Source organism: Saccostrea echinata, unplaced genomic scaffold (genome assembly GCF_033153115.1).
Source record: "Saccostrea echinata isolate AGI-Se365-2 ecotype Australia unplaced genomic scaffold, CSIRO_AGI_Sech_v1 ptg000054l, whole genome shotgun sequence".
NCBI lineage: Eukaryota > Metazoa > Mollusca > Bivalvia > Ostreida > Ostreidae > Saccostrea > Saccostrea echinata.
Window position 1 is genome coordinate 39,440,001 of NW_026889803.1, and position 13,552 is coordinate 39,453,552.

The window sequence follows — 13,552 nt, forward strand, 5'->3', positions numbered from 1 at the left end:
AATACACAGAGGGGGATTTATAATTTGCACTGTTTTTATACTTAGTATAGTAAACTATTCCCTGAATGACCAATGGTCATCAGTGTGCAGATGGAGGATATTTGATGCAAAGATATCAGATGGTAGGAAAAAAAACATCTTGGAATTAAATGTTCTGCAGATAACAAGCAATGTAAACACAGTTTGGAGAAGTATGTCAAGATTGTGTCAAAGAGTATTTTGACTTTGACTGTTATTATATATGTCCAGATGCATTCTCTATAAGGCCGTTTTCCGGCCTACAACGACTTCAAAATTTCAAGTAATATTTTTTCTCTTAAAAACTGCTTCAATCATCAGACTAATAATCCAATTTATTCATAATAGTTGTTGTGGTTCTGTATTAGCTGTTGTGATATAGGGTCACAAAGTGATGTACTCTGTGTAAATCTGAGTTGGACTCTACTTACTCAGAAGTACTTCTCTCCACATGTTTTGTATTTTAGCATTTGCAATGGGGAAACTGGAGAGGGTGGTTGCGTTTGGCAACTCCTACACATGTCATAACCACCTTAAACCAACACCAAAACTTGCATGCAAACTTCTTATTAATATAAAAAGTGACTACTAGCGTATCAGCTTGGTTTAATGTGGTTATGACATCTAAATAAAAACTTTTCGCTTCATTTTAACGATAATTTTAGGGAAAGCTTACTTACTCATAATGAAGATATCACCTTGTTTAGACTATTTCATGTTCTAAAATTTCAGAGTACAATTTCTAGTTGATAAAAGAGAATGAATATAAGCCATGCTATTTTCACTCGAAAATATTGTTTTTCTAACTGAAAAATCAAAGGACTGGAAAGACTGGATGTCATGAAAATACTGTTCTGAAATCTAGTTATTACATTTGATTACAAATCTATTGAAATGATTGCTGAAAATACAGAAACAATACTTTTTATAAAGTATATAGTAAGAATCTTTATTCTTGAGTGTAGATTTAAATCTTCTTTGAGTATATCTGTTAGTACATATGTACTTGAAATTATAGAAACCATCGATGTTGTAGTGGAAGGTACACGTCTGTTTTATTGTGGTATATTAACTAATTATAGTAGGTAATTGTGATAGATAAGAATTAAAAACATAAAATAAATATTTAAGAATAGGATTTTTGCCTCCACCTTTCAGAGGGACACTCCTATTTTCCTCTGATGAGTGACACAAGATCGAACTATTTTGCTATTTGAAGTGATCCATTCATTTAGGGATACAATACACATTTTGTAGCAATACTAGCTTAGGGAACAGAGGCTCCGTCTCAGAAACACAAATATCAAAGGGGGAGGGGACTAAAGAACGCATGTGATTGATTGTATGTTTTTACGCCATACAAGACATTTTATTTTTCACCCATGTAAAGTGGTTGCCCCCTTTTGTGAGGAGTAAAAAATGAATTAAGCATGTTGCTTCTCTATTGGCCAATATTTATCATGGCACAGGACCTTCGTTTTCAAGAATATATATAAAACAAATCAACGACTTTTACGCTTGTTCAGCAAAGGGAGGGTCGGTATCGATGTTAAACGCATTAGTTTTGTTGGACCGCGAAGGAGGAATTTAGAAACCCTTTGGCCCCCAGAGCCAACCACTTGACTTCCACGACCGATAGGACTCGTGTACCCTTGATGTTACAGATTTGTCAGACCATATTCTAAAATCTTTGAGTATTTTAAGGAGCTGTTGAAAATTTTGCGTTTTTTCTTGAATTTCTGTCGATGCAAGAGGGAGGGGTAGAGACGTTGGCTTTGAAATACATGCCATTTGTAAATTATTGCTTGATTAACGTTTTCTTTCAATTAAATTCATAGATAATTTACGCGAGTTATTAAATAAAAGCAAAGCAGTTTTAAGATGTTCTTTCACTTTCTACATTATTATTTTCAATATTACATGTATAACCATTCTAGATTTTATAAATCCACTGGTCAAATGATATATATAAAAAACGACTTGTATTTACATGTATATTTTCATCCTGCACGTAAATGGATTCTTTTATTCATTTTTTTTTTATTGTTAATTTAGAACTAGTTGTTTTAATTAACAACTGAGTGTTTATTCAATCACAAAAAGAGCTCTTAAAATGTGTTCAGCATTTCATTCAGATCCTTGGCAGTTCAATCTTGAAAGACTCTTCCACACCTCATTTCTCATATGGGCTTATTATGCTAAAAATTAGTGACACATCTTTAAAAACAGTAGGAAATACCAATATACACTTAAATAAAGTATCTGACCAAAATAAATGATATTTTAACGGTTATTTGCGTCATGCGGTGTGCATTTTGTAAAGATTTACATTCAATTTTTACAAAATATGACTGCTACACTATTTATGTCCAGAAAAATTAATTCAATCATTAATTAAAACATTTCATATACATATTATTTTAGTATGATGTGTCTTCTTTATAAATAAACAATTTTCGACCAATAAAATTAAGCAACAAGCATTTAAACATGATTTAATTAGACCCACCCTCATTTTTTCTTTATTTGACCGCCATATTTTATCTCTATATCACATGACTAATGTGATCGATGTTGAAAAATAAACACCAAAATCATAAGATAGAGAGATTAAAATTACGTAAAATTACATTTTTAAATGATTTCATCGTAGACTGGAAAATGACCTTATAGAGAATCATCCTTTCCAAAAAATTAAGTGTCTGTATAATTTGTCAAGGACTAGGAAAACTTGTGCATTGGTAAAATGTTGACCATCTATTCGTCTGTGTGAAAAAAAACTTTCCAAGACGTTGCTTCTCCGACAGTCTATTCAATTTCAACAAATACTGGTGCTCATGTACAGTACATATGTTCATTAAATTTTGACAAACTGTTGCCATGGTTACTGTAAATAGAGTAGTCATCTGTTAACATTATTAGGCTTGTACCAGTGAAAGGGGGAACTAACCATATCTTTCGGTCCATCTTCTTGACACTTGTTTTCCAGAAGACTTTTTTGGTTAATCTCTTTGGTATTGGATTGATATTTGCTACACTCTTGAATGTAGAAGAGATGGAAAGTCCTTGGGTATTTTTAGCTCACGTGAGCCGAAGGCTCGCGTGAGCATTTGTGATGGAAAACTTGTAGTCGTTGTTGTAATAAACTTTTCACATTTGAATCTTCTTCAGAACCACAGTGCCAATTTCAACCAAACTTGGCACAGAGTATCCTTGGATGAACTGGATTTAAGTTTGTTCAAGTAAAGGGTTACACCCTCTTCCAAGGGGAGACAATTAAGAATATTGAAAAATGATGGTTCATTTAAAATTCTTCTTCCCAAGAATCACTTGGCCAGAAAAGATGAAACTTATGTGAAAACTCCATGAAGTAGTGGAGATTCAAATTCGTTCGAATCATAACCCCCGGGGGGGGGGGGGGAGGATGGGACCACAGTGGATGATCATATTTTTACATACATGTAGGAATGTATAAGAAAATATCTTCTTTCCAGGAACAGCAAAGCCATGATTGGTCATATTTGAATGGAAACATCCTCAGGTAGAGTCGATTCAAGATCGTTTAAATCATGACCCAAGAGGTAATTAGGAGGGGCCACAATGGGCGACCAAAATTTTACGTCGGAATATGTAGGAAAAATCTCCAGAAAGACAAAGCCATGTATAGTCATATTAATATAGAATTATCCTCAGGTAGTGCAGATTCAATTCAGTTCAAATGTTCGAATCATGACATCTGGAGATCAGGAGAGGCCACAATGGGGGATTAAAGTTTTATATAGGAAAAATCTGTCTTCGTGGCAAAACGATGGTTGGTCAGTGGTCACATTGATATTTAAACATCCTCAGGTAGTGTAGATTCAAGTTTGTTTAAATATGACCCGCGTGATATAAGTAGGGAAGGACCACAATGGGGGATCAAAGTTTTACATACGAATTTACAATGTATATGGAAAAAAAGTCTGCCGATGAAGAACAGAAAGGCGATATTGACTCAGGTGAGCGTTGTGGCCCATGGACCTCTTGTTTCTGTTATGGTACTTATTTATGTAATAATTTTTGAACCCATAGTAGCATATTATTATTATTATACTATGGGTTAAAACAATTATTGCAGAAACAAGTGCCTGTGTTTATATTGGCTTCAAATAAGATATTTTATTATTTCCAGACTTCTAAAAGAAAATAAAGACAAGCATGCCATATATGGTTGTGTAGCTCAATTATCGTAGGAGATAATGGCAGTAAACAGTTTTCCAGTGCATTTTCTCTGAAAGTGTAAATGAATGCGGTTCTGGGGTGGGGGGTACTCCCACAGGCACTTGTTTCGGTAATAAATTTTTAACCCATAGTATAATAATAACACAAGGTATCTAACTCCGAATTACACGGAGTACCCCCCTCCCCCAGAATCGCACTCAAGAGTCATTTACACTTTCAGAGGAAATACGCTGACAAACTGTTTATACCTATGTTTTCTACGATAATTTATCTACACAACCATATATGGCATGCTTGTCTTTATTTTCTTTAGTCTCCGTAAACAGCGTCAAAACTCTGCTCGCCGTGTGGAAAAGTCGAATTCAACCATGAAATGGGATGTGCTAATCCCGCACAGAGATTTTGATTGGCTAAAAATCTGTTTCTAAAATTACATCGGATAAACGTCGTAATGTTTTCAGGGAAAATCAGACGTAATCAAGTTCTATTTACTCATGCAATATTTAAACACTGGAATTGAATTTTTAAACCCACTCATTTTTTTAATTTTGTTCTCTGTGCGGGATTAGCACATCCCATTTCATGGTTGAATTCGACTTTGTTTTGACGCTGTTTACGGAGACTAAAGAAAATAAAGACAAGCATGCCATATATGGTTGTGTAGATAAATTATCGTAGAAAACATAGGTATAAACAGTTTGTCAGTGTATTTCCTCTGAAAGTGTAAATGAGTGCGATTCTGGGGGAGGGGGTACTCCGTGTGATTCGGAGTTAGATACCTTGTGTTATCAAATATACTATGGGTTAAAAATTTATTACCGAAACAAGTGCCTGTGGGTACTCCATGTAATTCGGAGTTAGATACTTTATTTTATTTTAAAACGTACTAAGGGTTAAAAAAATATTGCAGAAACAGTTGAGTACCTGTGCACCCAGTAAATTCAAAATTTACAAAATGATACTTATATTTTTTCTTCGATGATTGCAACCGCTATACCCATCTTCTCTAGCCAAGGGTTTCTGACCCGCTACTCTCCTTATAAACCCTGATTGTGAGGAGAGAAGTATGACATACATGCTGAATACGGCTAAAAGTATTTTAATTTTCGTCTTCATTAATTTAGCCCCATTGCACTACACGATGTTGGCTCGATATTAATTAATACTTATAAATATATTAATTAATACTTATAAATTACGTAATACATGTATTTAATAACGTTATTTTTCTTCTGTTGTTGTTGTTGTTTCTCTTCTTAAAATACAATTTAATAATATTTAAAAACTTTAAAGCTATTTTTCATATTTTCATGTATAAAAAAGGACCAGAAAAAGGCATATTCCATGCGCGGATCTGGGGGGTTGGGAAGGTTCCGGACCCCCCCCCCCCCTGGAATTTGCAGAGTTATTAAAAGTGTATACCGAAGCAAATAAAAAATGACTTTGACCCCCTCCCCCCGAAAACGTGGACCCCACCATTAGTTTTACCACGAAATATGTGTTTTCGCTGGGGTGGACCCCCCCCCCCCGGAAAAATTCCTGGATTCGCGCCTGTATTCATATTGATATTGTACAAGGCCGTAACTATACCACTGAGGCACATGCCTCACTAAAATTTTTAGAGTTTTCAAAAAAATGAAAAAGCTTTACTTTGAATTTAAATTGACTTTAATTATGTGTGTCTTTGTACGGAATTAATCATTTCAACTGTTGGCTCAATTTCTGTAAATCGACCATCTCATCAGGTGTTTCATTATCCTTTAGAACACAGGTGCCTGTGGACAGGAATCCCCCCCCCCTTGAATATACACCCTGGGTCCAAGGATATTTTTATTTGTCTTCTTTCATAAATTAATCTTTTAGTACACATTTAAAAGTATTCAATATGAAAATTCCAAAAAATAACGTAGAATATTAACATACAAAAATTATTCATAATTCGTATATTATGTGTGATTTTTTTTCCAAATGTCTAAAAATTATATTCATGAACTAGCAGCAATTTTGAAGTGATGTTCAATGGAATTATGTAGGAAACACGACCCCGGGTACAAATTTCACAACTTTCAATTTTCAACGGAGGAAAAGCACCCTCAGTTCAATAATGAACTTTGGGTCAATTTTCAAACCGGGGGAAAAAAAACTCTTCAAGTCACGTGATGCATGAAAAATCATATGACCTGCGTCATATGATACACCGAAGAAATCAACATGGGCACAGTAAACACAGCTGGGTTATTGTTTTGTATTTTTGGGACAATTTTGTCTCAACAGATTGAGTCAGACTGGGTTTCTCTTCAAGACTCAAAAGTTTACAATCGGCATGCTTGTTTTAAGAAGATGTATCCGGAGGAAATTCGCGTTGGGTAAGTATTTTTGTGTGTTCTCAGAAAATTTGTTCGTTTTGTATATATGTTCTTGCAGACCATCAAAATACTAACTCTATAAAAGAATGTCAAGAACTCAATATTTTCATCTGTCAGAAACACATTTTCTACACTTTATGGTTTCGGAAATAAAAAGTTATCTGTTAAAATAAAATATGTAATATACTTTTAAGATATAATACAGGTATTATATCTGTATCTGATGTATCATAATTATCATGATTATTACATGTATTATTATTATTGCTTATTGGATATTTTTTATTATTATTATTTTTATGACCCTTCTTAGCTTAATTTCAGGATCCACCCTTTTCATATGCAAACTAAATGCTACAAGCATATAATGAAGTTATAGTGTTAAGGAAATACTTAAAAAGATTTTTAAAATTCCAACGCATTGTGGAGGATGCATAATTCACTTTCCTGGCACTGCTAATGAAGAATTCTTCAAAATCTTGTGTATGGTATATAGTCTGATGCTTAAAAATGATTTCAGGGGAAGGGTGTGCAAGGTTTTAATGATTAAAAACTTCCTTTTTTTGATTATTTTGAGATAAGTTTAGAGGGTTAACATGATTACATTTGTACAGTGTATATCTAGTGATGTCACTTGAATAATGCAGTATTATTAATTTGTATTGTTGATTGGTAGTGTATAAAGAAATTTCAAAAGACAACTTTTAGATGAAATAAATATCAGTCAGCATGCACGGATTGAATGTTCAAAGGAATCAAATTGACCTTGAAGATTACTTTTATTAGTATTTCCCCTTTGATAACGCTTACAAAAACTTAAACAGAAAGAGGCATTTGGGATGCATTTTGGCCATACCCTCCCATTAAGTCAGTCACATGTTATCATAAAAGGTATAAACAAACATGTACCATTAATTCAGTCACATGTTATCATAAAAGGTATAAACAAACATGTACCAGCCGGAGAGAAGTTCATAAAATTAAAGTGACTACAAATAACATGAATAAGATGCATATTTGTTTAAGTATTGTCCATAGGTAAGAATTGTGGCCAATGAGCCTGCATTTTTTTTTTTTGTAAATTTTTTATTTGAGGTGAATATGATCATTTAATGATACATGTAACTAAATGATGATGAATTTTTTGACAGTGTGGTTATATTTCTAGGAAGAATCCCCGCCCACATGAGTATATGGACATGAATACCCTTCCTAAGAGCTGGGACTGGAGAAACATCAATGGAACAAATTACTGTAGTACTACTAGGAACCAACACATTCCTCAATGTAAGTGACAACAATATAGTACCACTAGAAATGAAATATATGAAGATAACGAACAGTATTCAATAGTGTTGTACCGATAATCAGAAAACATCGATAGTCGACGAAAAAATGCTACCAATTCCGATGATCGATTATAATTTTTCATAATCGATCATCGGAAACATACTTCTAATACAATACATTCCGGAATTATCCATTTCTGGTTTAAAATTTATTTCTTCTTAATGAATGAAAATGGCGTCTGCATCTGATACTAGCCAACTAGCACAAAGCAGAGGTGATTAAGAACCGAAAGGTGCATATATAGTGCCTAAAAAATATGTTTGTTTCCTATAACCCGACCGACCCATTCAATTTACCCCCGGTGGATTTTTTTCCCTGCCAAATCTGTGTTTGCTCTTTGTTTGATCAATCAGCTGATTCTTTTTATTCAAAAAATATTAATTGTATCTTTTATTTGAGATGTAAGAATAATAAGATATGCAACTTAGTCAACATTTACCTTAAATATAAGGAGTAATCAATCCCCCCCCCCCCCCAAACAATAGGGATGGGTATCGCCAAAAATTTCGTATCACGATATATCACGACCCCCCCCCCCCCCCCCCCAAAAAAAAAAAAAATATTGATTTTAAATGAATATTCATAATTTTCCCGATAAATATGCAGGAAAACATAACTTCATTTTTTTTATTTACATAATATCAAGCAATTTCAACATTTTTTACACTTCCTGTAATTGTAATTTGAAAGATTGAACAAATAAATGAATAATTTCTGGAATTTATGACTATGTACCTAAATACCAGTATTTTAGTCTGTGTATCACGATACGTATCACGCAATTAAAAATCACGATATACCGGTATACCGATAAAATCGCACATCCCTACCCAACAACTTTTTGAAGTTCGTTTTCTGCTGCTAGGCAGTCATGTTGGGTGTCCACTGTAAATATAACACCTAGATAATTCAGACCCGGGATGTTTGACCCCATTATTCATAAGCAAAAAGAAAAAAAATTCCCGACCTACCAACCCTAGATTTTTTGGGAATGTTACAGGAAATAAACAAACATAATTTTTTAGGCCTAGAAAGTGTAAAAGAAGCAAAACAACAAAGAAAATTTAATATATTATATATTTTATATATCCATGTTAAAGAAATAATATGAAATAATTGTAATAGTCTGCTTTTTGTACATAAAACTATGAAATCCGATTATAATCGGTAAAATCGCATCGGAAGCAGTAACCGATTCCAACCGATGATCAATTATGAAAATTAACCGATGTCCCATCACTAGTATTCAAGCTCAAAAGTCCATTAAACAATACAAAATAGGAGCAGAGCAAACACGGACCTCCAAACATCAGAGGTGGGATCAGGTGCCATGGAGGAGTGAGCATCCCCTGCCGACCGGTCACATCCGCCGTGTGCTCCTTGTCATGATCGGGAAATAACGGAAAAATCCGTCGACAATTCAGTGTGTAAATAATGGCCTAACAATTAGTATGAGAAACGTCAGTCAGCATTTGACTCAATGATAAATTGTATTTGCTGACAAGGTCATTGTATCGACCATAGAACTTACGAAATGATGACTTAAAACGAGACAGCTGATATTCTTGTTTCATCAACTTGTTTGTCAATAATTTACCTCGTTTTAGAAATTGTACATACGTAGAGCATGCTCTTGCGTATTGAATCAACTGAGAGATATATACCCCGTATGCAGGTGATGAAGGTATATTGCTGCATAAATAAGGGAAGTTGACGATTGAAAAGTTAAAGTCATCAGGTTTATCATAAAGCTTGGTTGTTAGATTACCATTAACGTCTTTTTCAAGTGAAATATCTAAATATGAAACAGATGTGTCAGACTCTGTGGTATCTTTTATCTCAAGTTCAGCAGGATATATCGTATCGACATAAGAATGGAAATAGCCATTGTTAATTGACAATATGTCGTCGATATATCTAAATGTCGAGTTGAAGGCCACAGCAAGTGTTTTCTTCTTTTCACGTACAAAATTTTGGACAAATTCTGCTTCATATGAATACAAAAAAAGGTCTGCTAATAACGGGGCGCAATTAGTACCCATGGGAATTCCAATAGATTGTTGGAAGACCTGGTCTCCAAAAACCACATAGATATTGTCAATCAGAAACTCAAGCATCTTTTTAATGTCAACTTCAGAGTACTTGTGTGTACAATCAGAATGTTTTTTAACAAAATAATTTTGCAAATGACCAATGACAAGGTAAGTAAATTTACGAGTTCCATTTTTATTGAAAAAGCAGCTGTCAATGATATCAAAAAGCCTGGACTTTAATTTATCATGGGGAATGGTTGTGTATAAAGTTGAAAAGTCGTAAGTTTTTAAGCTGTTGATTTTGGTAAAATCTTGTGATTTCAAATTTTCCAAAAGTTCCTTGGAATTCTGAAGTATCCACATCTGATTTACACCACTTCTCGAATATATTGTTGCACAGTACTCTTGAAGTTTCTCCTTCACTACTGTTAATATCTTAGTGAGGAGTAAAGAAAGAGGCTTGGTTGAACATATACTGGAACCCGCTATGTATCTTTGTTTGAAAGGATTTTTATGAAGTTTTGGAATCCAATATAAATATGGTAATTCAAATTCATTTTGGTTGTTTGGAATATTAAAAATATTCAAAACTGACATATAATTTTGAAGAATTTCTTCCTTAGAAAGGAAACTATGAGTGTAAGTTGGGTTACCACTTGTAGAATTAAATCCTAGTTCCTCTAAAATACATTTAATATAATGAGCCTTACAAACAAAGACAACACATTCCTCAATGTAAGTGACAACAAATTACTGTAGTACTATTAGGAACCAACACATTCCTCAATGTAAGTGACAACAATATAGTACCTATAGGAACCAACACATTACTCAATTTAAATGACAACAAACTACTGTAGTACCACTAGGAACCAACACATTCATCATTGTAAGTGACAAACTACTGCAGTACCACTAGGAACCAACACATTCATCATTGTAAGTGACAACAATATAGTACCACTAGAAACCAACACATTCATCAATGTAAGTGACAATAAACTACTGTAGTACCTATAGGAACCAACACATTCCTCATTGTTAGTGACAAACTACTGCAGTACCACTAGGAACCAACACATTCATCATTGTAAGTGACAACAATATAGTACCACTAGAAACCAACACATTCCTCATTGTAAGTGACAAACTTCTGTAGTACCACTAAAAACCAACACACTCCTCAATGTAAGTGACAACAAACTACTGTAGTAATACTAGGAAGTAGGAACCAACACATTTCCAGTGTAAGTGACAAACTACTGCAGTACAATGTACTGTTAGGAACCAACACATTCCTCAATGTAAGTGACAACAAACTACTGTAGTACCACTAGGTGTCATTATCTTGGCTACAAATGTGCAATTTACAATTTGGAGTTTTTATTTATTATCTTATTATAAATGCACATTTTGTGCATAACTGTGAGTTCAGATTAACTTGCATCAGACATGGTGAAGAAGACTTCCTATCCAGAAATGGAGATCCTGTTAGAAAAAAAATCTTTAGTACTAACAAATTTAAAACTAAATACATATGACACTTGAAATTTTGGCTGCCTGCAAGGGCATTCGTGGCGTTGCGACACATCTAGTTCATAAATTGACATAAAATATAATAAAACAAATGTAGCCTTTTTAATTGGTGCATTCCCTTATAACTCTATCAATATAAATGCAACACAATGACATTAAACAGCTTAATTTATTTTGATCTCTGAATCTCTGTGTTAAAAAAAAGACAAGAGGGAAAACCTGTGGTTTGTTCCCATTATTTACAGAATTCTGTTTTGTAAATCTTTGTAAAAAATAATTTAACAAATGAAGTTCTTTCATTCGATCAATCCATAGATATATAGACTTCCTGCTCCGTCGATATGCTTTTCTGTGAAGTCGATATATCAATTGATCGACCTCATGAAAGGGCTATATTTGTATACCGGTAATACTATTCCTGCTACAGTTTTGTCTGATTAGCTTTACTGGTCAAAATAAACTTGGAGTAAGACAGTGTTGATGACATAAAAATACCTAACTTTGTATACTTTAATGCTTTTGCAGTGGTTATCAAAATAAAAATGGGAGAATCATTTAAAATTAAATAATGTCACTCCTTCAATTTTTGTTTGATTTAATTATATATTTCATTTCAAAATGCTACTTAATTCTCATGCAGTTTTTTTTATTTGAATGAAACATGGTTTAAATGAAGATCTCATCATGATTCATCCCCATGTTTTTTTTTTTAAATGTTCATTTCTGGTTAGGTTTGTGTTAGATTCTTTTGGTCTTTAAAAGGAAACAAAAAAATGTTTAAAAAGTGTACTGGTATATGCCAAGGGAATTTAACTCCCTTTTACAAATTTATCTTATCTAACCATATTTGGACTGATGTGTCTGTAGAGGATGGTTTATTAATTAATTATTACATTGTAAGTGAAAGTGAGAGACAGAAGTTAAATATTAGGTACAGTCTATGGATTATTCAAAATATGTGGGCGCCATTTCATGAAATATACAATAATTCCAGACATCTTTTACAGTTTGGGAAAAAGAATTGATAATTTTTAGTAATTAATAAGAATGTCCTTTAATTTATTGTAATAGTAATTGAAAGAAATGGAAAATATTGATGATGTGCACGCCCATGCAATACCCATTTCAATTCCTGTTGGTGCCTACATACTGATAGTGTAGAAAAATAGCCTTATGTAGAAAAAAGAAAATTCCTGTGATATTCTGTTCAGTGTGATTGCAAGGGCAATAATCAATTATTTATTCATGATACTATGCAATTAATGCTACACATAATAATGTTTTAAAATTCCACAGCGTCAAAAAAGTATAATAATCTGAATGATCAACATTGAAAAACATTAATTGGTTGAATACATGCATGAGTAGAATATATGTGATTGGATATAGCAGATTTAATTTATTAAGAGAATGAAATTATAAAAGTTTGCATATTCATCATGATATTAACTCATTAGCTCACCTGATTTGAATGCTTGATCAAGCTTTTCTTATCAAATTGTGTTCACGTCATTCTATAATCTCTCTCACAGTGGTCATTTGTTTGGTTTTCATTTTAAACTTCTTTTCATGAACGCGACTCGGCCAATTGCAACCAAACTTATCACAAAGCATCCTTACGTGAAGGGGATTCAAATTTGTTCAAATAAATGGCCACATTCCTTTAAGTGAAGATGATTTTGAAATAGAGGATCTACAGCGGGGTCCATTTAAAAATCTTCTTCTCAAGAACCATTTGGCCAAGTGAGACAAAACTTAAGTGGAAACTGAATGGTTGTAGATTCAAATTTATTCATATTGGGGCTCCTGGGACTAGGATGGGACTGTAAAAGGGGTCAGAAGTTTTACATGGGAATATGTTTGGAAAATTGTATATCTTATTAAAAAAAAATGCAGGGCCTCAGTTTGACTTCTTGATATGCCAGCTTCCCCATGTAGTGTAATTCTGGCTGCCAGAATGTCTCAACAGGGATCCATCTATATAGAAATTTTTATATTTCTAATAAAAAAAACAGTAGGATGACAATT

At 33.4% G+C, this 13,552-nt stretch overlaps 1 protein-coding gene across 1 annotated transcript in view; it reads left to right on the forward strand.

Annotated features, from left to right (window-relative positions):
* The window catches only part of LOC133206277 (uncharacterized), a 78,596-nt gene that overhangs the window by 55,714 nt on the left and 9,330 nt on the right, over window positions 1–13,552 (forward strand). Inside the window, exons 7-8 of the mRNA XM_061342230.1 lie at window positions 6,461–6,605; window positions 7,774–7,892. Coding sequence (XP_061198214.1) covers window positions 6,461–6,605; window positions 7,774–7,892 — 264 coding nt within the window. The remainder of the gene's footprint in view (window positions 1–6,460; window positions 6,606–7,773; window positions 7,893–13,552) is intronic.